General features: G+C 58.9%; 1 protein-coding gene across 8 annotated transcripts in view; it reads left to right on the forward strand.

Annotated features, from left to right (window-relative positions):
- The first annotated feature begins 85 nt into the window (after nucleotides 1-85).
- The window catches only part of SEC16A (SEC16 homolog A, endoplasmic reticulum export factor), a 32,280-nt gene continuing 5,605 nt past the window's right edge, over nucleotides 86-26,760 (forward strand). For 4 of the 8 annotated variants that reach the window (XM_086684491.1, XM_086684493.1, XM_086684487.1 and 1 more), the window contains exons 1-25: nucleotides 2,891-7,409; nucleotides 9,179-9,318; nucleotides 11,721-11,818; nucleotides 13,200-13,326; nucleotides 13,843-14,014; nucleotides 14,104-14,269; nucleotides 15,144-15,286; nucleotides 15,854-15,915; nucleotides 16,024-16,162; nucleotides 16,569-16,814; nucleotides 17,882-17,979; nucleotides 18,382-18,463; nucleotides 18,675-18,792; nucleotides 18,971-19,082; nucleotides 19,247-19,352; nucleotides 19,986-20,126; nucleotides 21,098-21,211; nucleotides 21,455-21,632; nucleotides 22,122-22,367; nucleotides 22,789-22,871; nucleotides 23,769-23,915; nucleotides 25,662-25,742; nucleotides 25,941-25,997; nucleotides 26,136-26,247; nucleotides 26,574-26,711. In XM_086684491.1, the coding sequence (XP_086540617.1) occupies nucleotides 3,852-7,409; nucleotides 9,179-9,318; nucleotides 11,721-11,818; nucleotides 13,200-13,326; nucleotides 13,843-14,014; nucleotides 14,104-14,269; nucleotides 15,144-15,286; nucleotides 15,854-15,915; nucleotides 16,024-16,162; nucleotides 16,569-16,814; nucleotides 17,882-17,979; nucleotides 18,382-18,463; nucleotides 18,675-18,792; nucleotides 18,971-19,082; nucleotides 19,247-19,352; nucleotides 19,986-20,126; nucleotides 21,098-21,211; nucleotides 21,455-21,632; nucleotides 22,122-22,367; nucleotides 22,789-22,871; nucleotides 23,769-23,915; nucleotides 25,662-25,742; nucleotides 25,941-25,997; nucleotides 26,136-26,247; nucleotides 26,574-26,711 (6,664 nt within the window). In that variant the 5' untranslated portion in view covers nucleotides 2,891-3,851. Of the gene's footprint in view, nucleotides 197-2,890; nucleotides 7,410-9,178; nucleotides 9,319-11,720; nucleotides 11,819-13,199; nucleotides 13,327-13,842; nucleotides 14,015-14,103; nucleotides 14,270-15,143; nucleotides 15,287-15,853; nucleotides 15,916-16,023; nucleotides 16,163-16,568; nucleotides 16,815-17,881; nucleotides 17,980-18,381; nucleotides 18,464-18,674; nucleotides 18,793-18,970; nucleotides 19,083-19,246; nucleotides 19,353-19,985; nucleotides 20,127-21,097; nucleotides 21,212-21,454; nucleotides 21,633-22,121; nucleotides 22,368-22,788; nucleotides 22,872-23,768; nucleotides 23,916-25,661; nucleotides 25,743-25,940; nucleotides 25,998-26,135; nucleotides 26,248-26,573; nucleotides 26,712-26,760 lie in introns of those variants that run through there. The other 4 variants (XM_086684492.1, XM_086684494.1, XM_086684489.1 and 1 more) reach the window with 2 other exon arrangements.

Genomic DNA, 26,760 nt, shown 5'->3' on the forward strand with positions numbered 1-26,760 from the left:
GGCGCCGCGTCACGGGAGCAGCTGCGGTGGGCGGGGCTGGTGGGCGTGGTCGGCAGGCGTGGCGCGCACTGACGTCGCGGTCGGACACGTCGGCGGCGCGGCGGCCGGAGCCGGATGTGCCAAGATGGCTGCTGCGGCTTTCGTGTCTTCTCTTGTCGCCGCAGCCCGGCCGGCTTCCGCCGGCGGCTCTTGAGGGGTTGGCCCAGGGGTCGCGGAGGGGCGGGGCACGAGCCGGGGTGGGCCTCGGCCGCCCTGTGGCGCGCCGGTGAGGGCCGGGGTCGGGCGGAGGGAAGTGGCCGGGCCGGGCCCAGCCCTGAGCGGACTTCGCGTCTCCGGGTGCCGCCAGGGGTCGGGCAGGGGCCCCGGGGGCGAGCAGGGGGACCTGCGGGGCCGGGGCGGGTCAGGGGCGGCCGAGCAAGCGACCCTCCTGCTGCCTTCCTCTGTCGGCCGCCTCGTCAGACTGACGTGGACCCCGCAGGTATGGCCGGCTCTGTGGCAAGTGCCTGTCCGGCCCCGCTGTGTTGACACTTGTCTTCGCCCTGGTGGCCTCGACGGAGGGAGGGTTGTGTTGGAATGGTGAAGATAGACCAGACCTGCGACTTCTCAAGGAGTACGAACATTGAGGAAATTTCTTCTAACAGTTTTGCGTGTCCTTTGCTTTGAGGGTTCTTAAGTTGTTTTGTCCTCAGCGGCTGGGAGATTTTTCCCGAGCCATGCCGGTGATGAGACAGATTTGCATTTCGTGGCAAAGTGACCGAGACGCTGCAGCGGAGGTCGGGCACTTGTGTCTCGCGTGAAGGGTTACAGGAAAGTGTGATGAAGTTAGTACCGGTTTGGGGGCGAAAGTATCGTGCGGAGCGTCTGGTCGCGTCCCGGCCATTTAAAATCGGTATTTGCAGGTTCACCTAAGAACTTCCGAGTGGCTGGAGGTGGGGCACGAGCTGCTTAAGGCTGTGTTTTAAATACAGACGACGTTAACCGGGGAGGGCAGCGAGGGCAGGAAGCAAACTGAGTCACACACAGTTGCTCCAGAGCCATACTTCGGCAAGTTTCAGCACAACCGGTCTCCCTGCAGGTCCCCCCCAGCCCCCAGCCCCCCGCCCCGTGCCTCTTCGTAGGGTTCCGGTGGCTGGTATCTTAACAGAGGTCAAAGGGGAGGCCAGAGGCAGGAGAATGCTTTCTTGTCCCTGTGATTCGTTCGGCCTAAGTAGCAGTGAGTCTCCAAACCGTACTGACCGTTTTTTCGGGGTAGCGTGCACGTTGTAGTGCTTCTTCCCTGAACGTCAGTGCGTCCTTTGGGATCTTTGCCATTTTTAGCAGTGTTTCGACTCCCCCTTCGTGTTGGTTACCGTCTAAACGTGTTTGGGGCCGTACTTGGAAAAGTTGGAGTTTGCGGTGTCTCTGTGTCAAGCGCCCCACAGCCTGACAGGGACGTGACACTCACAGCCTCCAAGAGGGACATTGTGGGCAAAGGGCAGCGTCTCCGGGGCCCTCTGGCGCTCCTGTTGGCGCAGCCTCAGTTTGTGGCGGCCGCTCCAAAGGTGCTCTGAGCATCTCAGTGCCTTAGCCAGGAATTGGATCGAAGGTCGGAGGCGGTTGTGCTTAAGTATTTCTCGTAGACACAGGGTGGTCTGACGAAGGGCTAGGTTTGTGAGTGATGCGTTTTTAAGAAAAACAGCCAGTGTCTTTTTAAAGGTAGATGACTTGGTACCGAATGACTTACTGGCTGGAGGTAAGTTCCCTGGGGCCAGCAGAGAAGTGATAGGCGGCGTTGCGGTTGGTGAGTAGAGAAGGTCCAAGAGGATCACGTTCATGTTCAGGATCGTTTCACACGCAGCTGCCTTATTGTTGAAAAGCTGTCAGTTGTGGGTGGGGGGTGGGGGAGATTCCGTTTTGTAGGAAGGGGGTAGCGTTTGCTATAAAACGGTTCTTAGTTCAGGAGTCGGGGAAGTTTCTTGAAGGAGAACATTTAAGTCTCTACGCTGTCCGCGTGTTGATGACATTTCTGTATTGAACAGCAGCAGGGGTCAGGGCATCCCAGAACCCACTGTGAGTAGGGTTTTGTAAGATGCAGCTGAGAAGGAACCTTAGATTCTCTCGCTTTACAGACAAAGGGTCTGGGTCGCAGGAAGAGAAGTGGTGTGCTTGGGGCCGGTCAGTTGGACTCCCGGCCCTGCCCTCACAGCCACGCCTCTGCGGTGTGATGCTCTGGGCCTCTGCCGTTTGGTGTTTCTTTTTTACAGCTGCTTAGAGCGGTTGAGGTCCTCTACTGGAGCCTTACAAGGAGGAAGTCGTGTTTCGGAAGACGTGCTGGGCGCCTCTGTCCCACAGATAAGAGGAAGAGGCCGGGCTTGTTGTACGATCAGTCCTTGTAAAGCTGAGCTGTACACATTCTTTGTTCTAAAATGACAGCTTAGAACCAAACGAAGCCTCCAGTGCTGTGCCTAATACAGTCCGTCGAATTTAAGTGAGTTTCAGAGTGCTCGTCAGTCCAAAGGGCTTCCCTGTTGGCCTAGGACACACGTGGGCGAGCCGTAATGGTAGTGAGCTAATAGACCCATAGGACTCGTTTCCAGAGAGGGGTGGGAACCTTCACCGTAAGTAGCTTTACTTGAGATACATTCACAGATGTCTCCTTTTATCGACTCTGAGAAAGATTGCCAGGAGCAAAAGTGGCGTACACCTGCAGAAACGTGTGGGTTAAACCCTGGCGCCCTCCCACTTCTCCCTCTGGTGTTGACTTTCCTCCGTGATCGGTTACACGTCATCTGTTTGTTTGTGAGGGTGGCCCTAGGGGGGAGGACTTGTGCCCAGAGAAAGACAGCAAAGAGACAGTACCTGGGTTTGTGTCTTAAAAGTACCGGTTAACCGTTCGAGGTTACGTTTAACGTATTTTCTAAAAAAGCAGAAACCACCGCTAGTTCTGGCAACAAAACACACTGGAAAGACGATTTTGTTTTCTGTGAGAGGTTTGTTGGCACTCTGGTTGAAAATGTTTGAATCGAGTTAGTGGGTCAGTTTTAAAGCTGCTTCACGTTTCGTCGGGGCTTTCGTTCCGGACTCACTTCTTGACAGCCCTCGTGGTCAGAGGCGGCTTGTTCCGCTCACGGTGGCAACCAGGCACAGCGCGGGAAATGAGGCATTCTGCACGGTGGCATAAAGGGCATGTCTGTATATTTCAGATTCCGCCTGCAGCTTGTATCGCTCTGTACTTTATAATGCTTTTTCATTAAAACGGAAGCGCGCATCTTAAACTTCCATTTTCATTTCAAGATGTAACATTAACCTGCGCGAAAAGTATGATGTGCCATCTTGATACAGGAGTTGGCTCTTTGAGGACCCGGTGATAATTTACGGGAAGGTGTCCGGGTACCGGGTAGTAAATCAGACCGGCAGTTAGGTTGCGCTTCGTTCATCGCTGCCCACTTGGTGAGGGCATCGCGGAGGCATCAGGCGCGCCGTGTGGGTGCCCAGCGGGGCTGTGAAACTGAACCCCAGAGAAGGCAGTGACTTGTCTGAAGTCAGTCAGTGAGCTCAGGGCACAGCCGGCATTTGCATCCATGTCCGGTGTTCTTGTGTGTGCGCTCAGCTGCACCGGCCGGCCGCAGCTCCCCACCCGGGATGCAGTTCTGGGTGGGCGCGGGGGTAGGAGCGACGTGTCTCGGGACCGAGGACACAGACTCTCAAGTTGTTTCCAGCCTTTCTCTGTTTTCTTCGTTCTCCTGATTCCAACTGGGAGTTTGAATACATGGATTTTATGCTAATTTCTTCTTTTTCTTTTTCGGTTCAGGTTGAGGAAAGCCTATATCCTGCTTTCTGTGAGCAGCACCTAGTTGTGCAACCGATCGGTCATGCAGCCGCCGCCTCAGGCAGCCCCATCAGGCGTGGTCGGGCCACCTCCGGCCGGGACTCCTCAGAGCATGTTCTGGTCCAACAGATCTTACAGGAGACAGGCAAATAGTAATGCACCGGTGACCCCGATAACTTGCCCATTGCAGCCGGTAACAGATCCGTTTGCTTTCAGTAGACAAGCGCTACAAACTACATCGTCGGGCAGTTCGTCCAAAAGCAGCACGCCCGTTCTGCAGGGCCCGGCCCCGCCAGCGTTCCTTCAGCGCCCTGGTCTGCCTGTGCCTCACGCAAATGCTGGGGATACCTCGCAAGGACCTGTGTTGCAGGCCACAGCGGACGCCGGTCTATTTGCCAGCGTGTTGCCACCTTCGGCGCCGCCGGAGCCAGAGTTGCACAGGAGTGCCGAGCTTGCTTCCAGCTCGGAACCCGAAGTTCAGACTCTGCCATGTCCTCACATTCCAGGAGCGGGTGCCGACAGTCCCCACGGGGGCCATCCGCACGCGAACGTGCTTGGGCCTGAGAGACCCCTGAGTCGGCAGAACCCGCACGACAGTGCTGTGGCGCCGTCCCCTTTCTTCCCTCAGCCTCGTCAGCAAATGCCAGGGCAGTGGGGGCCAGGGCAGGGAGGCCCACAGCCCTCAGGTCAACATTATTGGCCCCGCCCAGAAGGACCTGTTCAGCACCCGGTGCCCCACGCCTCCAGCGTTTCCCTCTTCCCCGCTCCGTCCAGCCCGTATCACGGTCCCGGCCACGAACAGCTCAACCCACTGGTGTCTTTGCCAGGACCCTTGGCCGGTGACGGAAGCAATGAGCCAGCCTACCTGCAGAGTGGTAACCAGTCAGCAAATAACTTTGATCCTGACAACGCGTTCAGGCAAAATTCTAGAGCTGGGAATCCTCGGGCAAGCCAGGAGCTCAGGCCAAATCCAGGAGTGAATAAAGAGCAGTTGCCAGACTTCGCTCTTGTGAATCCCCTCGCTCAGGGAAACAGCCCAGAAATCCATTTGCACTACCCCCCAGGGGCCGAGACCAGCCGGGTCCTGCCGGAAGTGGACTCGGGAGCTCTCTCCATGTTCTTCCACGGCGGAGAGACGGAAAATGAGGAGAACCTCTCATCTGAAAACACAAGCTTCGCTAGTCGGTCTGACTTGGATGGCTCCTCCCCCGGCCCGGGACTTGGTCATGCTCCCGCACGTGTGGGAGCGGGTGGCGTTTACCACGCCTTTCCCAGAGGTTCCAGCAATGAGGCCACGCAGCAGGGAGGCCACCCGCAGCCTTATTTCTCTCAGTCTGCAGGCGCCCAGCCTGATAGACCGGCCACGGCAAGCGCTGCCGTCACTGTGTGGGGCGGCCCAGCAGGCGCAGGGGCTCACGCCAGCAGCCCACAGTACGAGAACGTGGAGGACTTAGAGTTCATTCAGAATCAGGAAGTTTTGCCAAGTGAGCCCCTAAGTTTGGACCCTTCTGCCCCCGGCGATCCGCTCAGATACGGCCCCAGGCTCGGTGTTGGGGGCCACGCTGGAGGCGGGGGCCCAAATCTCGAGGCCCCGGATTCAGTGCCACACCCCGTGCGATCCGACAGCGTGTCGTCCAGTTACAGCAGCAAGAGCCACAGGAATCTTCCAGGTGCGGCCAGGCCTCAAGACCTGGGGGGCACTTTCATTCAGCAAGAAGTCGGAAAACCTGAAGATGAGTCTTCGGGGAGCTTTTTTAAGCAAATTGATTCTTCTCCTGTAGGAGGCGAGACAAACGAGACCACCGTGAGCCAGAATCACCGCAGCAGCCTGTCCCAGCCCTCAACCCCAAGCCCCCCGAAACCCACTGGAATATTCCAGACAAGCGCGAATAGTTCTTTTGAACCGGTGAAGTCCCACTTAGTTGGAGTAAAACCAGTTGAGGCCGATCGGGCCAAGGTGGTGGGCGAGGTGAGGGGGGCCGGACCCCACCAGAAGCAGCACCGGCCAGCTGCCGCACCGCCTGACACCTGCCCTGGCAACTTGGAGCAGCCCCCAGACAACATGGAGACCCTGTTCACACTCCAGGCCGGTTCTCTGCCCTTTACCGTACCCGTGGAGGCTGAGCACGGGCTCGGGCACGCTGGGGGGCCGCCCTCGGAGACCGTGCTTCCGGCAGCTGAGAAGAGGCCCTTGGCCAGGGCCCAGGGAGCTGTGAAGTGCGAGAGCCCAGTGACGACCTTGTGGGCACAGAACGAGCTCCCGGATTTCGGGGGCAGCGTGCTCCTGGCCCCAGCTGCCCCGGCACTGCACGCGCCCGTGAGGCCTCAGCCCTCTGAAGTGATCCAGCCTCCCGACGAGGGAGTGTCCGGTCAGCAGCCCCGGCAGCCAGGCCCTGGCCTCCCTCTGCAGAGCAGGGACGGCGTCGGAGCTTCCGAGAACCTCGAGAACCCTCCCAAGATGGGAGAAGAGGAGGCCCTTCCCTCGCAGGCGAGCTCGGGCTATGCCAGCCTGTTATCCTCACCGCCCACTGAGTCTTTGCAGAATCAGCCAGTCTTGATTGCCCAGCCTGATCAAAGCTATAATTTGGCTCAGCCCATTAATTTTGCTGTGTCCTTATCGAGTCCTAATGAGAAGAGTCTGCCCTGGAGAGATGCTTTGGTGGGGGATAAACCGACAGCAAGCAGCCGGACTGTCGGGGGGGACTCCGGAGAAAGCGCTCCTGCGTCTGGGATCGCAGCCGCCTCTGTCACCCGCTCGCCTCTGCCCAAGAATCTCCCGCAAGGTAGCTTTCCACAAGTTCCTGGCACTTCAGAGACCGTTTGTAACCAACCTGCTAATTTGCTGGTTCAGCCGCCACCTCATCCGGTTCCAAAGAACTTGCTTCCAGAAGGCCAAAAGGTTCATAATGCAGAGAACGTTCTTCCCGAGCTGATTGGTAGCCCTGCTGGAAGCACAGGCGTGATGTTGGTGCCGCCTGCAAACGCTACCTCGGTCCCTGCTGGTAGTAAAGCGGATCCCTCCAGTAATCGGGAAGAAACTTCTGGAGCCCTAGACTTCACGCTGAATAGGACTTTGGAAAATTCTCTGAGGATGTATGGCCCGTCCCGTTCTGACAGCCCAGCTTGTCCGCAAACCGTCACCGGTCAGCCTAGACAACCTGGGCCAGGGGCACATAACCCAGACCGTTTCTACCAGCAGGTGACAAAAGACGCTCAGGACCCATGTGGCCTAGGGAGGGCCCAGCAGGAGCCGTCGCCGGCCCCCCAGCAAGGGCCCAGAGCAACATGTTCAGAACCTTCGAACCCAGGAAGCCCGCCGGTGCAGGGGCAGTCCCAAAACTCGGTCCCGCCACCGGCAAGTCCCGCTCCAGCTGACACGGGTCAGCAGCTGCTGCCTCGGCCGCCTCGGTCCTCCAGCGCGTCCATCGTGTCCACCAGCTCCAGCCAGGCAGCCGCGCGGTCGGACCAGCAGTGGCTGCAGCCGCCGCCTCCCTCGGACTTGGCAGCTTACTACTATTACAGATCCCTGTACGATGGCTACCAGTCGCAGTACCCCTCGCCATACCCGCCGGATCCCGGCACAGCCTCCCTCTATTACCAGGTATGGTCAGGCTCTCGGACGGTTGAACCCCGGGACCGGTGGTCTCTTTCTCCCGAGTCGTGCTCCTTGGCAGGCTTTTGTTGCTCAGTTCGGAAGCGGCCTGTAGGCCCTGTGGTCTGCACCGTCGTGCAGAGTGCCCGTTCCTGCACCACTGCTTGGGGAGCGTGCCCGGCTCCCAGAACCCTTGCAGGTTCACACTGCACACCTGTGTGTTGCGTGGTGCAGAATCCCTGGTTAATTTTTAGCACGCGTGCCCCGGCGTATGTGGCTGAGGTGCCCTCTGTTTCCTGTCCCTCCGGTGGGCTCTCTGCGGGACCAGAGCTGAGTTGCGCAGCTTGGGAAACTGGGATATCCTCTCGAAGCTCCGGTGTGGTTTTGACGGGAAAAATCTACCCAGAGAGGAACAGGACAGCGCAGTGTTTTAAATCCCTCCAGGAGAGTAGAAACATTAAGGGAAAAAAGTTAGGTTCGGAACGAATCCAAGCAAAACGGCCAAGGGGGATGAGATCCCGTAAACGTCCCTCGGGCGCATGGCGGTCCCAGCAGTGGGGCGGGGGCGGTGTTGCGCCCCACAGAAGACTTGCCGTTCACAGTGGCCTAAGCATGTGAGTGTTGTGAAACACAACTGGTTCTGTCCAGTTCTCTGGTACTTTGAAACAGTGGGGTTCAAATGCACACGTTGGATCACGATTTGCTTCTCATTATCTCTAGTCCCAGCCCCGCATCATGTGAGGTCGGCAGAGTGTCAGAGGGCCAAGGAGTGTAGACCAGAAGTTTGGAAAGCACGGTCCTACAGTGGGCAGGTGGCCATCCTGGGGACCTCTTAGAGGCGGCTCGGGGGTACAGGGCTGGTGGGGGTGGGTCGGGCAGTAGCCCCCACTAGGAGGAGGCTTGTGCCTCCTTTGCAGGCTTTGAGCATCTTTGGGATTATATGAATACTGTGCATCTAACCACTGAGATTAGCAAATTTGAGATTCTGGAAGGAGCCCCAAGGACTCCTGTTTCCATACAGGGAAACTGATTTCAGATCCATCCAGCGCCCAGGAAGGGCTGGCAGAGCACGAGGGGAGCAGTGTCCCCGCTTTGGGTTCTTTGTGCGGCAGCCACACATACATCTAGGAAACTCCAGCCAGAGCCCAGCACCACTCCTGTGGGAGCCCGCTTCCTTCCGCCCTCCCACCTTGTGGCCACAGTCTCCGGTGGTGTCAGGAATAAGTCCGTTGGACGTGATTTCTCCACTTCGGCCAGGCGATGGTGGAGAGTCAGGCTCGTAGACCAGAGGGCTGCTTCAGGTCCCCACGTGGCAGCTCCTTAGAGACCGTCGTGGCCAGTCATGAGCCTGCGAGGGGTTGAAAGCCTCATGAGAATAGAGTATGAGCCTCTCTTTGAGGCTGTGTGTAGCTCCGGGACCCATTCAAATGGAACCCTGGATATTTTGCATACCTGAGATGATGTGTGAAACAAGGACACGAACCCAGGGAGTCCTAGCACCTCCGCGGCAGAGCCGTCTGGAGTCTCCACGGCCCCTCGGGGGCTGCCTGCTGACACGGCGGCCATCTCCTGAGCAGGACCAGGGCAGTCCCTTTAGGAAGATCCTGCTGCCCGTCTGTGGCTGTGGATGTCAATTTGTAGGTTTTCTCTTCTGCACGAGGGAAGCCCCACGTCCGGTGCTCCTGGAGGGCCGTCACCAGCGCCATTTAGAGCTAGCGCCAGTTGCTTGACGGGTGGCTCTTCACCGATGTCTAACGTTGCGCAAACCCTTCTTCCAGCAGGACGTCTATGGCCTGTATGAGCCCAGATACAGGTCCTACGACAGCGCGGTGTCCGCCTACGCTGAGAGCTACCGCTGCCCCGAGCCCGAGCGGCCCAGCTCCCGGGCAAGTCACTGCTCGGACCGGCCACCTGCCAGGTGATTGACGTTCGTGTTGCTGGCTGTGGTGGTAACTTCCCGATCTGAAAACATGAGACAAACCTGTCTTCTCCTGTGCTTATGTTTAATCAGCACGGGCAGAGCACAGGAGCACTTTGAAACGGAACAAAGCCCTCCCTTGCAGCCATGCTGTGCTGTCAGCCAGCACTGGGTCGGGCCAGACCCTCTGCGGGGTCCTCCCCGGGCCAGGGGATCATCCAGCCACCACCGAGGCGCACACGCGGCTCAGGCATTTTGCTGACCGGGTGTTCAGGGCCCTAAGGCTGTTCCCTGCTACTGACCACAGTGGTGTGGAGTCGTAGGCCAGGCAGGCTGGGGCCAGGACCCCTGCCCACCTCCTTTTCCTAACATTGCATCTGTGCTGGAAGGCCCCACACACGTCTATCACGCTACCCTCCTCCGCTGAGCGAGCGCGTCTCAGCTCTGTGATTACAGATGAGGGATTTTGAAAGAGCCTTGGCATCATGCCTTCCTGCCAAGTAGGAATGGAAGCAGGTCACAGCCTCCCGCTCAGAGACATAGGGAGAGCTGGGACGGTGCGGCGGGCGCACCGCCTGCGTTCCAGCACCTTCCCCTGCACCTGCTTGTCAGGTGGAGGAGTGACATGTTACAGGTGTAGGTTTTGTTACAAGGCCACACGGCTTCTTGAACCCTAATAGAGGAAGTCTGATCCCCATGAATTTGCATGTGCGCTGCTTTCCAAAGTCGCGGGATCCAATCTCTGGCACTTTGTCTTTGTTGGCTCGTCTGGAGACAGGGCTGTGTCTCTGTGAGCCTCTGCCTGTTCGGCCGGCCGCTGTCAGTCCATTGCTGGCCTGCACGTAGCCCAGACTTCCGGGGGCTTTGTGGGGGAAAGCTCCCGAGGTTACAGCTCCTGTGCAGCACCTGGGAAGTAAGGCTCGAAGTGAAAATAAGGGAAAGTGTCCGGTAGGTGTTTCTAGAACCCTCTAGGGGACCAGGGAGGGTGGAGGAGGGTGCAGCCAGGGCGCATCTCGCCGTTCCACTATCCTGTCCTTTTGGCCACCTGCGAGTTAACGTGCGTTCCAAGAGGCCAAAGGTGGCTCCGTGCTGTTGAGAAGTGCCCCAGCCAGGAGCGAGGCCAGGCCGCACGTCAGTGGCTCTGTCCCCTGTCTGGCAGTGTTTCTGTGCTCTTAAGTGTCGTCACCACTCATGTGACCGCTCTGGAGAGCAGCCCGGCCTTTCTGCCCTGCTTTGGTTGGGGGTGTGTGTCCACGTCCGCACGTGTGTGTTCTTGACGACGTGGGTCCGTGTCTGCACTTGCGGACGTGTGTCTGTGTCTGTGTCCGTGCTTGTGTGCGTCAGTCTCATGCCTGGTGTGATCACGTACCTGCAGGAACTGCTTGAGGTGGGAACAAGTCCTTCGTTTTTTTGACTGTGTCTTTGCTGATGGGCGAACGGGCTCGGTTGGCGAGAGCAGCCAGGAGGTGGCGTGGTCGTGGCTCTGCGCCATGTCACATCTCTGTTCCGAGCCCACCGCTGGCGTGTGCAGCGGCCCCCCGCTCTGCAGATGGGTGGGGTCTAGAGGGCTGTCCTCCAAGGCCCTCGGAAGGGGCCTTGTTCCCACAGCTGAGCCGTGAGAGCGGGTTCCGGACTGGAGGACCGAGTGCGGCTCACTGGCAGTCTCTGTCCCAGGAGCTGTGCCGGCCAAGCCCCCCGGCTCAGCTGAGTGAGACGTTCCTGAAGGGGCATGGGAAGAGTCACATTTCAAAAATCAAATATCGTCTAAGGCTCGTTAGTAAGAGACGAAACCGCTAATGGGCCGTTCTAAGAACCTTACTGCCCAGAAGGTCTGACGCGTGACCTCGCCAAGTTCTGCTTATCTGGCCACAAGAGACTCGTGGCGGGGTCTGTGAGGCTAGCCTCCATCAGACACAATTCAGGCGTCTTGCGGTCAGGTTTAAGAGCAGACTCGAGGGGCTGAGGCAGCCGCAGCCCTGCGCCTGGGCGCAGACCCTCACCCGTCCCGAGCACACGGCACGCGGTCTGCGCCGAGGGTACTGAAGTTGGCGTTAGGTTGGTTTTGACAGCTCAGTGCTCTCTGCTTCCGCTCGGGGTTGATGACTGGAAACTTGAGAGCCTGTTTGAGTGTCGGCGTGTGGGATGTGGCACTGAGCAGGCAGAAGGCGGTCAGTTCTCTTACGTTTGTGGCACTTAAGTAGTTACTTGGGGAGGTGAATTGTGGCTGCGTGGCAGGGAATCTTACCCCATCGTCGTTACTGATTTTCTCATTACGATTTTTTCGCAATGTGTCTTGCCGCACGCCTGACGCTCTGGGGGTAACGTGTGCTGACTGACGTCTTGTCGTATCCTGAGGAGGAAGTGGGAAAATTGTTTTGTAACGACATCGTGTGTGTTTTCAGGCAAGGCTATCCTGAAGGTTACTACAACTCCAAAAGCGGATGGAGCAGCCACAGTGATTACTATGCAGGTTACTACTCCAGCCAGTATGACTACGGAGGTAGGTTCACAAGTGCAGATGGCCGGCCGCTGGCGGAACCGCGTCCAGACCACTAGTGCGGCCGGTGCGAGGCAGTGTCCTCTGGCCATTTCTTACGAGGCCCTCCATTCCATTGCTCTCTTTAGGTTTCTAATCCAAGAGCCAAAGTGGTGGAAGATAAGCCGCACTTGGGAATAATCATGCTGCTGTATTTGTTTAGAAATTACATCTTAATTATAGCGGTTACAGCAGTAACGTATCTTTATCACGTTAGTAGTTTCCTATGATTTTCTAGCAAAGCATGATTGTGAGTAGTTCCAGGATGGCCTTGGTCCTGCGTATTTATTTAAGTTGATGAAAAGAAATAAATGGGAAACCAGCTTCTGGGGTCACACTGGCCCCGTGTGGCATACTGGTGGCCTCCTGTGGCCGCCCTCCCGCCACGGTGCAGGCATCAGATGTCCTCACTGCATACGCCCGGAGCTGCCTTCCCATCTTGACACTCTGCCATTGGGTGGGGTGCTCATCTCAGCGACACGTCCCCCTGGCGGTCCTGCTGGTCACTGCTGCCTGGCTGTGACCTGTGCTTAGCTGCAGGGGAGGGTCCCGGGCCCACTGTCCCTTGGTTGTCCCGCTTCCCTCAGGCCTCTTTCCCATTTACGTTTGTGTCATTTTACATACAAATTTTGCTCGTAGCTGCCAAAAATGGTACATCTAGGTTATAATGTTAATGTATTTTTTAAAAAGTGTTTATTTATTTTGAGAGAGAGGAAGAGAGAGCACGAGTGGGCAGGGGCAGAGAGAGGGGGAGAGAGAGAGAGAGAGAGAGAGAGAGAGAGAGAGAGAGAGAGAGAGAATCCCAAGCAGGCTCCACATTGTCAGTGCAGGGCCCCATGTGGAGCTCGATCTCATGAACCAAGAGATCATGCCTTGAGCTGAAATCAAGAGTTGGATGCTCAACCGACTGAGCCACCCAGGTGCTTTAAGTAATCTTTTAGTTTTGGATTATTTCTTAAAACTTTAATCTTTTAGTTTTGGATTATTTCTTAAAACTTTCTAAACTACGTCAGAAGCCACATAAGGAAAATGTATGGTCGCAGAATTAAGTACCAAAAGATAGTAACTACGAACAAGGTTTTTTTAGGTTTTTATTTTTTTAAATCACCCGTGTTGAGAGAAACCCGGTGAGTGTTACGTGTTGTCGGTACAGGCAAGACGCGCCCGGGTCCTCGGCCTAACAGCTAACACTCTCCTAGGTCATGCTGATTTGGGGGAGGAAAGTTCGGTTCCTCTGAGATCCTCGAGGCGTCCTTCAGTCTGGGGTGGTGTGGTTTCTCTAGCCAGGGCGGGAGGCGTGTCTTGCTTTGCCTGTTGTAATAAACTGTTAATGCCCCGCTCACAGATGCGGGCCGCTGGGACCGATACCACTATGGCTCCAGATTCAGGGACCCCCGCGCCTGTGACCGGAGGTATTGGTATGATGCGGAATACGATCCGTACCGGAAAGAAAACTACACTTACGGGGACAGGTTGGTACGACGCGCGTCGGTAAAGAGGGTTGCTCGACTCTGCCCTCACGTCTGTCGTATTCATCGGAAAGCTACGCTTGTGCTTGGGACCCTGAGCAGCAGCTGACGTTGGGGTCCCTGTCTGAAGGACAAAGATGAACAGGCCCTCCTGGCAGTTCCCGCTTGCGTTGTTGGGTGGGGGGGCGTTGAGAACTGGCCTGGGGGCGGCGCCGGGAGTCGGCCCCTCCTCTTCCTGGTCCGGGAGAGGCATGGCCGCACGCAGGTGCGCTTGTGGCCTGTTTCTCCAAATCTGAAGGCGAAGGTGGGGTCTGAATTTGGGCTTGGGATGTGGCCACTCCGCCCAAGGGTAGGCTCCCACTGGTCGTCTGAGGGTCAAGACCCCGGATGGTGAGCCGGCACCCAGCAACAGGGTGGCGACGACACGGCGGGACCTCGCTGCCGTGTAGCAGAGGGCCGTTGTCCTGGAGCCCCCTCCCCACACTTCCCTCTCCTCGCCTCTGCTCCCGCTCTCTCCAGGCCCGAGAGGTACGATGACCCCTGGAGGTACGACCCTCGCTTCACTGGCAGCTTTGACGACGACCCTGAGCCCCACAGGGACCCTTACGGGGAGGAGGCGGACAGACGCAGCGTGCACAGCGAGCGCTCCGCACAGAGTCTGCGCAGCAGCCTCAGCTCCCGCTCGCGCCAGGTGGGCCCCCCCCTTCCCGTATTCGACCGCGCGTCTGAGTCTCCCGAGCTCCCAGGAGCTGATTGGTCCCGTCTGCTCTGTTTCCTCAGAGTCAGGTTTACAGAAATCACGGCATGACTGCTGCTTCCTACGAGGCCCCGCCTCCCCCAGACTCCTTGCCCGGAGATTATGCCTACGGCAACAATTTTGGCAGCGTCCAGGGCTTCCCGGAGTACGGTTACCCTGCCGAAGCCGGCTGGCCCGCGACGGAGCAAGGTATGTATGTGGTCAGGGCCGAGGCGCTCCTGGCCGTGGAGGGATGTCCGGTCACTCTGCCGGGGCGGCCTCACGAGCCCGGGGTGACAGAGGGAGTGAATTTCAGCTCTGATGGGAACTGGCGGTGCCTGGCCTGGTTGTCTCTGCAGGGTAAGGACTGCCGTGAGTCACAGAGCTTGTCACGGGGGCTGGTGCCATCCCTCGGACTCAGACCTGAGAGCAGCCCAGTCTGTCCGTGGTGCCCACGCCGGTGTGGCTCTGAGTACAGGCTCCCCGCCAGGTTCTCAGGCGCGGCCGCCCTGTGCTCCCCGGTGCTGGCTGCTTGGGTGTGGGAAACTCCTAACTCCCCTTGAAAACCTGCGTGGACTTGTCACCTGTGCCACAGTCTCGACTCCTCCCTGAGACACTGGATCAAATGCTCTCCCCTGGAGAAGTGCAGACATGGGCGTCGGACCCTACAGGGCGATGCTCCAGTGAAGATCTCTGTCCTCAGTCCCCTTGTCGACCCCTGCGCCACTCACCGTCAGGGTTAGGGTTAGGTGTGGAGGCTCTGGGGGCGTCCGAGCAGCTGGAAGCCCGACGCTCCTCGCGAGTGACACTGGCTCCACGCACGCGGCTGTTTCAAAGGAGTTCTCTTTTCAGAAGAGAGTAGCCGTCGTGTCTAATGACTGAAACGCTTTTCTGACACACACCTAAGTTCTCCTTTCTGGGAGGACGTCTAACCAAAATACCTTTCGGTTGGAAGCCAGGTCGCCACGACCAGTCTGACCTGTGACTCCAGCCACGTGGGTGTCGTGAAACTCTGTGCTGTTGGTCTAGTTCAGAAGCACCACAGGGTGACAAGCTGTTTCTTTTTCACTTTATTGAAACGTAGCTCCGTCAAGACCAACCTCTCCTGAGAAATTCTCAGTGCCTCATGTCTGTGCCAGGTTTGGTCCTGGGGGTCAGCTCATTAAAGTGATTCCAAATCTGCCTTCAGAAGGACAGCCCGCACTGGTCGAGATCCACAGCATGGAGGTAATTCCGTGAGTAGAAATTGCACCTCGCAGGACTGCCCTTGAAGAAGTGACCTTGCAAAGCGTTTCTCTGCACACGTCTTCGATCCGCAGATGTTTCTGTTGCGTTGGGTCATGTCAGTTTCCTCTCAGAGATCAGCATTTCAAGCGTCTGCGTTGAGGGTCACGTCAGACTTGGTTTTAAGGCATATTCACTTTCTGTCTTCATTGGCATTTCTGGTTCAGCAGGGAGGCCTCTTACTGGTGAATGTGGGTTACGGGGAGAGGCGCTGGGGTGCAGGAGGCTGGTGGGGGGGCGCCCTCTTCTGCGGCCCTGGCAGGCCTCTTCTGTGCACGTTAGGGCCCCACTTCAGAGTTTGAGGGGAGGCGCGGTTCCCGCTCCTTCAAGTAGAGCTTGAAAGTCACTGTTGTAAACCAAATGTGCCCGCGCCCTGTGACGGAGGGGCAGCCACCCCCCAGGTGGCGTCGACCGCTTGGTGCTCCTGTGCGGCGGGCAGACGCTGCCCCTGAGCTGCTGTCTCTCTCCACCCCCGCCCCGCCCCGCCCCGCCCCGCCCCGCTTCCACCAGACCTTGCTGCAGCACACGCCGGACCAGGAGGAGATGCGCTCGTTCCCGGGACCGCTCGGCAAGTACGTCCCCGTCGGAGCGCCCCGCGATGTCTGTCCGGAGGCGGCTGCTGTGCTCGGCCTCGCGGATGCAAGGTGTTGCTGTTCATCGAGCGTGTGTTCTTTTTTCAGAGGTGACACCCATAAAGTGGATGTTATTAATTTTGCACAGAACAAAGCTACGAAATGTTTGCAGAATGAAAATTTAATTGACAAGGAGTCTGCCAGTCTCCTTTGGAATTTCATTGTTCTCTTGTGCAGGCAGAACGGGGTAAGTTTCTCGTTGGCCCCTGCCTCGGTCCCCCTGCACCCCGAGGAGTTGGGCGGGATTTCTTTTCGGGCTGTGCTCGGCGAAGCGGGGTCACCGTCCAGGGGCTCACGCAGGAAGAGCTTCCTAGCAGCGATTTGGGGAAGTGGAAGTCAGGGCCGTGTGGTTTGGGGCGAAGGGAGGTGTGGGTCCACCTTTTTGTCGGCCTATCAGGCAGTCTGTGGTCTGCCCACCCTGCTCCTGGCCGTGTCACGGGCGGTGCTCTGTGCCCCCGGGAGTAGAGCATGCACGCCTGAGGAGTCCTGCTCGGGGCCTCGCCTGATGACGAGCGGGAGTGTCCTGTCGCCCCGGCAGTGAATTCTGTTTGTGGTAAACCCTTCTGTTCTTCTTGCCCCCGTGGCCCTCGCAGACCGTGGTGGGAACAGACATCGCGGAACTTCTGTTACGAGACCACCGAACGGCATGGCTTCCTGGGAAGTCACCCAACGAGGCCAACCTGATTGATTTTACTAACGAGGCGGTGGGACAAGTGGAGGAGGAGGAGTCCGGGGAGGCCCAGCTCTCGTTCCTCACCGACAGCCATGCGGCCACCACCAGCACTCTCGAGAAGGAAACAGAGAGGTTCCGAGAGCTGCTGCTCTACGGACGCAAGAAGGTGAGCGGGAGCGGGGAGGGGGAGGGTGTCCCGGGGCACAGGGCACAGCCGAGGGGTGCGGTCCCGCTCTTGGGCGCGCCAGAGACGCCGTCCCGTGTGGTGTTGGTACGTCCTCTCGCGTCAGTGGGGATTTTCTTCCGAGGGTTGTGGGGTCGGAGACCTGCGAGTGCGCTTTTCAGTCATTGGGCAAATAGATGAATTTCCCATGCTCAGGCTGCACCCCTGTCGTGTGCGGGTCTCGGGGCCAAGCCGAGCACGAGACAGAAATTACACCATCCTCCCCGGTGAGGTGGGAGCCGGGGGCCGGTGGGGAGCCGATCACAATATGCAGAGCCGTTGGAGGCTCGCCGGGACCAGGCAGACTGCGGGGAGGGTCCTAGGGGGCCCGTGGGGGCCGCGTGGGCGCCCTGGTGGCGGGGGTCTCCCAGGCCGGCAGTTCGGGGCACTCCGACGTCGTGATCCGCTCCAAAAGCTCGTGTGTGATAACTAAACGGTCTTCACGTGGACATCTTCCAACCGGTTGAAATTTTAAAGTCTGTCCGGTTTGCCTCCCGTTTACCTGTACCGCAACGTGTTTGTCGCCCGAAGGTGTCCTCTGAGTCGTGCCCCGGGTGACTTTGGGTAAGGGAAAGTCTGCCTTAGGAAAGGCTCTGTGCGCGTCGAGATGACGTTCGTGGAGGCCTCGTGCCGCATTCTGGAACGGGGATGCGATCCCTGTGGTGTGTCCCACGGGGGAAGCAATGGTTTGGGGGTGGCGGTACCCCGTCTCGGTTGCCCTGGTTGCTGATCGGCGTGTGTGTTCTTCATGCTGCTAGTAGATGACAAAGCGAGATGTGTATTCGCCAGCCTGCTACCACAGGGACTTTGCAGCTGGGGCACATGTGAAAAGTGGACTTCGTTTCTGAACCGGAGCTGTGTCGGCAGACCTTTGAGTCACGCGTTCCTTGGTGTGCCCTCTGCTCTGCCCGCCCCCAGCGGTGCCTGACGACACGCGGGCCGCCGCGCCCGCTTGCTTGTGTCGGGGAGATTGTTCTGATAACTCAGGTAACCCCGAAAACACTTTGCAGGATGCTTTGGAATCCGCGATGAAAAATGCCTTGTGGGGACATGCTCTGTTGCTGGCAAGCAAGATGGACAGCCGGACACACGCCCGGGTCATGACCAGGTAGAACATCTTGCCCTGTAGACTGTCTCTGGGCGCTTCCAACTGGCCTGGTCGTGTTGCCCGGCCAGCTCTTGGAAGCACAGTGGCCTATAGATTTCGTCCCAGAAAGCAGGTGCCGCTGGCCCGGGCTTGCTTGGCCTTCGTCCATGGGTTGTACCGCGAAGGGGGTTTTAGAAGTTTTTATTGGCCGTGTAGTTCTTGTACTTTATGTGAAACCACCACGAGATCCTGGGGCCTTGTGTTTGTTTTCAGCTCCTTAATCGAAATACTGGGACCTGTGCACTTCGCCCGGCTTAAGTGCCAGACGGCCATTAGATGGCCAAGATGAGACCAGACTTGTTTTTGTCTTTTTGTCCTCGACACAGGGCCAACTCGGGTCTTCGTCTCTTTGTATTTGCCCAGGTTCGCCAACAGTCTTCCAATCAACGACCCTCTTCAGACGGTGTACCAGCTGATGTCGGGCCGGATGCCCGCTGCGTCCACGGTCAGTGTTCAGGGGCTCGTGGGCATCTCCGCGGTCCGGCTGTCTGTCCGGGCTCGCTCGTCTGACAGATTGCGTCACGGGCCGCGAGGCCTGCGACCCCCTGTTGGTCTCGCTCCCTCGCTGTGCTCTTTGAGCTCACCCGTGAGAGATGAAAATGACGCTGTCTTCTGAGGAGGAGGGTTTATCTGGGTTTGCGTTTTTCTGACCTCAGTGTTGCGGAGACGAGAAGTGGGGAGATTGGAGGCCGCATCTTGCTATGATTTTGTCCAACCTGAGCAGCAGCGTGGATGTGGAGTCCAGGGCGATGACCACCATGGGCGACACGCTAGGTAGGTCAGGTGCGGGCACGGGCCCGGAGGTGGGAGAGCGCAGGACGCTCGTGTGTGGAAGCCGCTGCCGGGGTACTGAGGGCCGTTCGCGTTGTCTCTGTGGTGTTTTCCATCCACGTGTTTTGATTCCTGGGAGAACTCGGCGTCACTGGCCGCGGCCTGCTTTGTGTCTCCTCAGCTTCGAAAGGTCTCTTAGATGCTGCGCACTTCTGCTACCTCATGGCCCAGGTCGGGTTAGGGGTCTATACGAAGAAAACCGCAAAACTGGTTTTAATTGGATCGAATCACAGGTGAGGAACATAGCGGTCTCTGTTTTCCCGCAGAAGGAAAGCACCCTCCTTCAGCCCACCCAGAGACGGCGGGCGGCCCGGCGGCGGCTGCCGGCTTTGTCCTGTGGTGTGACGGGCTTCTGGGTGACCTGCTCAAGGACTAAGGTTCCCTGTTTCCTCGACAGTTTGCCGTTTTTCCAGTTTGCGACCAATGAAGCCATTCAGAGGACGGAGGCCTATGAGTATGCCCAGTCCCTCGGGGCACAGACCTGCTCCTTCCCCAACTTCCAGGTCAGCGGGGGTGGGCGGGCGGTCCGTGCTGACAACTCTCCGACCATCGCGGGTTCGAGTCCTTGCGCAGAAAGCGATAAAGTGTTTTTGGAGATCTCGAGACACTCAAGCGTCCGTAATGCTTGAGAAGAAAGCCCTGTTGAGTTGAGGATTTTGTTTGCCTTTAAGATGTTTGTTGAGCGTTTGGGCCCCAGTACTTTGTCTGTCGGAAGCTCTTAGCGTCGTGGGGAGAGTATTATCTGACCGGGGACCGTGTGGGCATAAATGTCTGTGGGGCAGAGCGAGTGGGGACGGCTGTCCCGACCAGCCTCGTAAGCGTGTTGAAGAGAAAGAGTTGCCAAGAAGCTTAGTTGTCGACTTTCATCTGAGATACCTTGGGGGGCACCTGGCTGGCTTCTCGATATCGGGGTCGGGAGCTGGAGCCCCACGTTGGATGTAAGGGTAACTTAAAAAGTGAAATCTTTAAAAAATAAATAAGCGAAAGGTGAGATCCCTCCGGGAGCAGGGTTGGTGCTGCTGGGCAGCCGCCGGGGGCGTGTGTGAGGCGCGCGAGGTGAAGCGTGAGCCTGGGGTGGGGTCTGGCGGGGGCGAGGGGTGGTGCCTCAGACCGCTCTGGTCGTTCACCTGCTCCAGGTGTTCAAGTTCATCTACTCCTGCCGCCTGGCGGAGATGGGGCTGGCCACGCAAGCCTTCCACTACTGCGAGGTGATCGCCAAGACCATCCTGACGCAGCCCCACGCGCACTCTCCGGTGCTCATCAGCCAGCTGGCTCAGGTGACGTCCCCTGAGCGTCCTCCCGGCGACACCGGGCTGACGGGACTCGGGAACCGAGCTGGGACCGCCGGGACTTCCTTCTTGAACGGCTTTAGCGATTTTCGTGTTCTTGGACGGGCATCCGGTGTTTTTGCGTTAGCGTAAGAACTCATCAGCTCTCTCACCCCAGTGCAGAAACGGGACGGTAGCTTCTAAGGAAGTTTCCCCGGGAGACTCACCGTGGGGCCCTTGAATCTAGCAGTTCACAGCATGAGCTACCAGAGTCCAGCAGCCTGGCTTTGGGGCCTGGCTGCTCCAGGGCCGGCCCCAGTTTCTTGCTCTGTAAAACAGAGACCGCGTGACCGGCCTCCGGGAGCAGGCGAGGCTCAAAGGAGACGGGGTTGCGCGTGGGGACGCGCAGCACAAGCTGCCCGCTGCGCCAGTGTTCCCCTCTCCCCGGGAGTTTCGTTCAGGAGAATGCACTCGCGTGATAACTTGGGAAAGTGTTTCATCACGAGAAGTTTTAGACGTTTACGAAAACAGAATAACGAATCCTTCTTCCGCCAGCTTCAGCAGTGAATCCACGGCCGCCTTGTTTCATCTGTCCCCGCCTCCCTCACCGTCCCTCTCCCCCTACCGCCCGTCAGGGTGTGTGCATTTCTGGGTCCATTCAGTGTTTTGATCGGTGAAGCCAAGTCCGTGGGATCCGATGGGAGGGGAAGCAGACTCGCTCCGGGGGGCGTGCGGACTGCTGGCCCCCACGCACACAGGCTGACGGGTCTGCTAGGGCGCATTCGAGGCTCCCGGGCCCCCTTGCTGATGTCTCGGCCTCGCCAGCTGCTCCGGGGCAGGTCACGGCGCGCCTCAGAAAACCTTCCCGGTGATTCAGCCGCCCGGTTGGGTGACGAAGATGCTTTTGTCTCTGGGTCACCCGGGTGGGCCTGTCCTCCCCGGTGGTAACGGGCTCTTCCCCCCACCCCGTGTGCGTCTAGATCGCCTCGCAGTTGCGGCTCTTCGACCCTCAGCTGAGAGAGAAGCCGGAGGAGGAGTCCTTCGTGGAGCCCGCCTGGTTGGTCCAGCTGCAGCGCGTCGAGAAGCAGGTCAAGGTGTGAGGTTTGCTTTCGGTCTCGGGAGACGCGATGTCAGAGACGGGCTGACAGGCGCGGTCCGTGTCCCCGTTTTCACATCGAGTGCGGGTGTTCGGTGTAAACGGTAGGATTTCAGAGGCGCGTGGATTCCCGGGACGGGGCCGGGAGGCGCTCCTGAAGCACAGACGCGGGGAGCGGGTCCCCCGGGGTTGGTGCCGCAGCGCGGGGCTGTGGGAAATGCCTGCGGTGTCTCTCCTGTAGGAGGGCGCCGCGCCGTGGAGCCTGGACGGGGCCCTCTCCCAGCGCTGCCCCAGCACGCCGGGCCCTGAGGCCGGGCAGCACGACGGCCCGGGACCCGCCCAGCCGGGCAACCCGCTGCTGGCACTGCCTGTGCCCAGCGCTGAGCGCTTCGGTCAGGGCGTGCGGCTGCTGCCTTCAGGTGAGCCCCGTGCCGCACGCGGAACATTCTCGCCCTGCCTCTCTGGGAGAGCGGAGGGGACATGTCTCAGCTTCGCGTCAGCCTTCTCCTCTCCCTCCGCGAGGCTGTCCGTTCTCTCGGCTGTAAACATCGGCTGAGTGGGCGGGCGCCCCTTTGTCCCCCGGCGGCCGAGGCCAGGAGGACTCCGTGAACGCAGCCGCTCTCTGGGTTGTGTTGGGTCTCACTATGGCTTAGAGCCCTTGCCCATCATCTTTAACGACGTCCTCCCTTTGGTCCTCAAAGGGTCCCCGCGTGCTGTTCTTCCCCCAACCGCAGAGGCCCTCGCATCCCCCGCACTTTCTGTTTGGGCGCCGGGTTCTCTTAGCACATAACGAAAGAAACGTGGCCGCGCAGAATGCCGCGTGCTAAACTGTTCGGCGACCGCCCGTTCGCTTCTGCAAGTGACTGGAGTTAGCGCCAGTGATCTCAGGCTGCTGTTCGCTCTTGCAGCTCCGCCGACGCTCCCCGACAGCCGGCCGGCCCTCCCCGCCAGGGTGCCTTTGTTCCCCGTGCCACCACCCCCCGGCCCTGCGGAGCTGGGGCCTGGCTGCGGACCCCCCGGGTCTGCGCTTGGCTTTCCAGAGCCCTCTGTGCCTGAGCCTGCAGCTCTGTACCCGGGACCTGGCCTGCCAGCGGGCGCACCGTCTCTGCAGGAAAGCGAGCACCTGCCCCAGGAGGCCGGAAGCCAGGACCCAGGTGGGTCTCTGCCGCGACGCCATCCCCAGAGGCCTAGACTGGGTTTGGTGTTCAAGGAGGTGATTGGCAGAGGGGCCTTAAGTCATTTGCGCTTGAAACGAGTTGTATCGCTTACTGTCTGCTAAGGGTTCTGGAAGTTCTAGGCGGAACGGCTGATCGAGATCCACGCTAGTCTCCCTTGTGACTTGGCTGTTGGTTAGGACGCAGAGTGTAAGCGGGTGTCCCGGTGTGGCGAGCCGGCCTTGAGGTGCGCCCGGGCTGGGACCTGCTCTGCGCTCCGATGTGGTTCTCGTGCTGTGTACTCGGGCACAGTACGGCGTGGACCCGTCTTTGAAGATGAAGCCATTTCGAGACCATTTCCGGTCTCGGGCTCTGAGGCGCGTCGCGAAGCTGCCAGCGTGGCTCTCTCTTCCGTTGACAGGGGTGATGCCACAGGAGGCGCTTGGGAGAAACTCGCTTCCGGAACGGAGAGAAGATGGTTTTGGCGGAAAATTTGCTCATCTGGTACTCTCCCGCTTCTTGTTTTTAAGCTATTCGTTTTCCGTAAGCTGCGCTGATTAGGAGCCCAGACTTGTCGCTCTTTAGCCTTAAGTAGAAGGATAGTCGTGAAACTTAGGAAATTATCCTTTAAATTGCTTCTCAGTGGGAAAGCTCCTCTGAAATAACTTGGATCCTCACCATACGGAGTTGGGGAAAAGCGTTACGGAGGAAAACGCTCGTTCACCAGTGTGGTGTGGGGATCGTTACTTCATGGAGAGAAAGTGCTCGCTTGTGATGAAACTGCATTGCTGACTTTGAGTTTTCTAAACCGGAGAGCCCTACCCACTCTCTGCACCTCACTTTCTGCAGTAGAATCCCTAAAAATCTCACTGGTTTCTTGAAATCAAGATATCGCTTTATCAGACGCGTCTGGTGTAAACACCACCTCTGTTTGCGTCTCAGCGCGGGGGTTGAGGGGGGAACAAACGCTTTTCTACACGCTGTTCTACAGCCTTCTGTACGGAGAGCAGGCCTCTGTGGGCATGCGGTCGTCGTCTAAACTTTTGTTACACGTTCCTCCACAAGAATACTCTGTTTTCGTGTAAAATGACAGTCACTAATTGTGAAAATGGGGTCTTCGCTCAGCGAGAAGTATTTTCTAAACAGATAAGCCTATCTTTCCCAACGCCCCCTGCTCCGCTGTGCCCAGTCCCTTCCCTCTTCCTTGCAGCCCGCCAGTGCCCCCTGAGCTCCCGAACCCCCTTCCTGCTCCTGCAGCGCACCTCGACAGACTGGCTGGCTAACTGCAGGCTGGGGGGTGGGGGGCAGCTGTGTCCCCCCCCCACTCTGCCCTCCTCACGAGTCATAAGGCCTCTGCTGTGGTGCCCCGGGTGAACCTCCTCCCCTGTTGCCTCGGAACAGGGCCCCTCCAGGACGTCCCAGGACTCCGAGGTCCCTCCGGCGTGGGAGCGTGCTGGCCCCGGAGCCCTGCAGCCGCCTCTCGCGTCCACGCCCGAAGGGAAGAGGCCTGCACAGGCGGCCGGGAAAGAGGTCAAGGAGCCTAAGAAGGTAGCACACGGCGCACCTCCGGCGGGGCGGGGGCTCCCACAGGCCCTTCCTCACGCCTCGGCGCTGGGCGCCGGGCCCCAGGCCACCGTTCTTTCATCACTTGGGCCGCACGGTTTGGGAAGTGTCCTAGGGGCGTGTGAAACGTGAAGCTTCGTGAACATTCGTGCATCTGGGTCCCCAAACGGGCACGGCCCGAGTGGGGTTGGAGCAGCGCAGCCCTCCCAGAGGCCCCCTGTGTTCACGGCCTGTCACAGCCCAGCCCCCGAGGGTGGCCTCTTCTGACTTCTGTCACCATTGGCTGGTGCCTCCTGTTCTGGGACTTCTTATGAAGGAGACTGATGTTTAAACACCCTTGTATGGGAACATCGAGGGAGGGTCCGCAGATGCTACAGTTGTATTTATCTTTCATCCTGGGTAATGGACACAGACAGGCTGGTTATGGAAAAGCCACACGAGCGGTTCTGGTGTGTCTGCTGTTGGCGAAAGTGCTCGTTTCTCTTGGGGGTCCAGCCTGGGAAGGGGCCGCCGGGCAGCTTGGACCGGCGACCCTCCCCGCAGCACAGCCAGGGGGGTGGCGCTCCTTCTGCGCGCTGGGCCGTCCCGCCCACCGAAGCCTCTGCCGGGCTCCGTGCTGCCCCCTGGTGCTTTCAGTTCGCGTCCCTGGGGGGCAAGGGTGCTGAGCACCTTCTTCACACACCCGTTACCACCTCCGTCGTCGGCTTCGTGGTGCTGGCCTGTGTCTTCTGCTTTTAATCGGGTCCTTTTCCACTGTGGCCACCAGTCCCCTGTTAGATACACGTGCCCCACATCCTCTTCTACACTGTGGGTCGGCTCCTTTCGCTTCGTGTTAGTTAGCTTATGAGGAACGTGTTCTTTTCTCTTTTTTAAAGTAATCACACCCACCGTGGGGCTCGAACTCACAGCTCTGAGACCAAGAGAGTGAGAGTCATGCGCTCCACCAACTGACCCAGCCAGGTGCCCTTCCCCGCCTTTTTTTAAGTAGGTTATCGGTTCTTAACATGGTTCAGTTTATCGGTTTTTTTAAATGGCTGGTATCTTACTGAAACGCAAGTGTGATCCCAGAGTGTGCCGGAACCGTGAGCTGGAACGTGATGCTTCAGCGAGGTGGGAGCGTGCAGACCCGTGTCGCCCAGAGCGACGGGTTTGAGAGCACACACAGCCACTGCGGCTCCTTCCCTGTTTGCTTGCTCTAGAAGAAGCGAAGTACGGTACGCGAGGAGTGAAGTCAGCATTCCTGACACCTAAATTCTCTCAGGGCGGGACACGGGGGACTGTTTTGAGGGGATCCCACAAGGACTTTCCCAGCCTTCTAGCCACTGCTCAGTCAGGGAGGGAGGATGCCGGAGGCTGCCATCCGTTGGCATTAGACAGGAAAAGTTCCAAAAGGCACATTGTTCAGGTTTTTAAATTGTGGTAAGATACACGCAGTGTAAAAGTGACCATTTTAACCCTGTTTTGAGGGCATAGTTTGGGGGCGTCAGGCTCATTCACGCTGTTGTGCCGCCGTTCCCCCCCCATCCGTCCCCAGAACGTGTCCGTCTTTCCAGACTGTACTCTGTCCCATTGCACACGGACCCCCCCCCCCTCCTTCCCCCGCCCTTGTCCGCGGATCCGACTCTGCTCAGACCTCCTGTGAGCGGACCCTTCAGGACTGGGCCTTCCGTGTGGGGCTCCCCTCACCCAGCACCACGTCCTCCAGGGTGTTGTGGTTGTTTCTGTATTTAGAGCAGCGAGTCCTGGTTATTTCGTTGGCTGCCCGGGAAGAAAAGGACGGAGGCTTATCTGCCCGACGACAAGAACAAGTCGGTGAGTGCTGTAGGACGTGGGGCCGGCGGGGCCTGTGACTTCACGTGACGTGGCCGGCAGTGGTTCGCACAGTGCTACCCCGGCTACGGGCACAGCTGGGTGGGCGTCTCCTGGGTGTGCAGTGTCACACGGGGCCGCGCTCCAGGTCTGTTCCGCTGAGAGTCCGGACTTCTCTCTTTATTTTCATGATGGTGGCAGATCGTCTGGGATGAAAAGAAGAACCGATGGGTAGATGTAAACGAGCCAGAGGAGGAGGTGAGTTGGAATTCCTCGCGTCTGCTTGGCGGGAGGAGTGCTCCCTGCCACCTGGCCGTGGGCGCCTGCGAGGCCTCCGTCCGCGCCCGGTGGCCGCGGGTCCACGGGCAGGTCTCTGAAGCGTCTTTCCCTCCGCAGAAGAAGGCTCCGCCCCCACCACCAACCTCCCTCCCCAAGGCTGCACAGGCTGGGCCCCCTGGTCCCGGAGGACCCCCGAGAGCCTCCGTGAACATGTTTTCCAGGAAAGCAGGTAACAGTCGAGGCAGAAATTAGACTCGGAGAACTCGTCTGTGGTACGGGCTCAGGAAAGTTGAGGGGAGGTGGCGGAGCGCTCAGGAGGGACGGCGGCGTCACGGGGTGACCCCGCAGAGAGAGACGCCCGTCTCGGGAGCACGAGGGCCCCGCTCAGAGGCGGCGCGGCGCTGGCGGCTTCGGGGTGTGTGCGAGACGGGGGGCGTCACCCCGGGGGAAGCCAGCCCTGCGCCACGTGGGGAGCCGCGTCCGGGAGGGGGGGGGGCCCGGGGGAGCGGGGCCCTGCGGCGCGCTGACCTGGATTTGCCACTCGCCCTGACGCAGCCGGAGCCCGAGCGCGCTACGTGGACGTCTTAAACCCGGGGGGCCCCCAGCGGAGTGAACCGGCTCTCGCCCCGGCGGAGTTTTTTGCTCCTCTGGCCCCGATGCCGATTCCCACCCACTTGTTCGGACCAAGCGCAGGTAGGGGGGATGGGGCCTCCTGACCTGTGACCTCCTTTCTGAGAGCCCC

This window comes from Puma concolor, chromosome D4 (assembly GCF_028749965.1).
Source record: "Puma concolor isolate L17-30 chromosome D4, mPumCon1.1.hap2, whole genome shotgun sequence".
Lineage (NCBI taxonomy): Eukaryota > Metazoa > Chordata > Mammalia > Carnivora > Felidae > Puma > Puma concolor.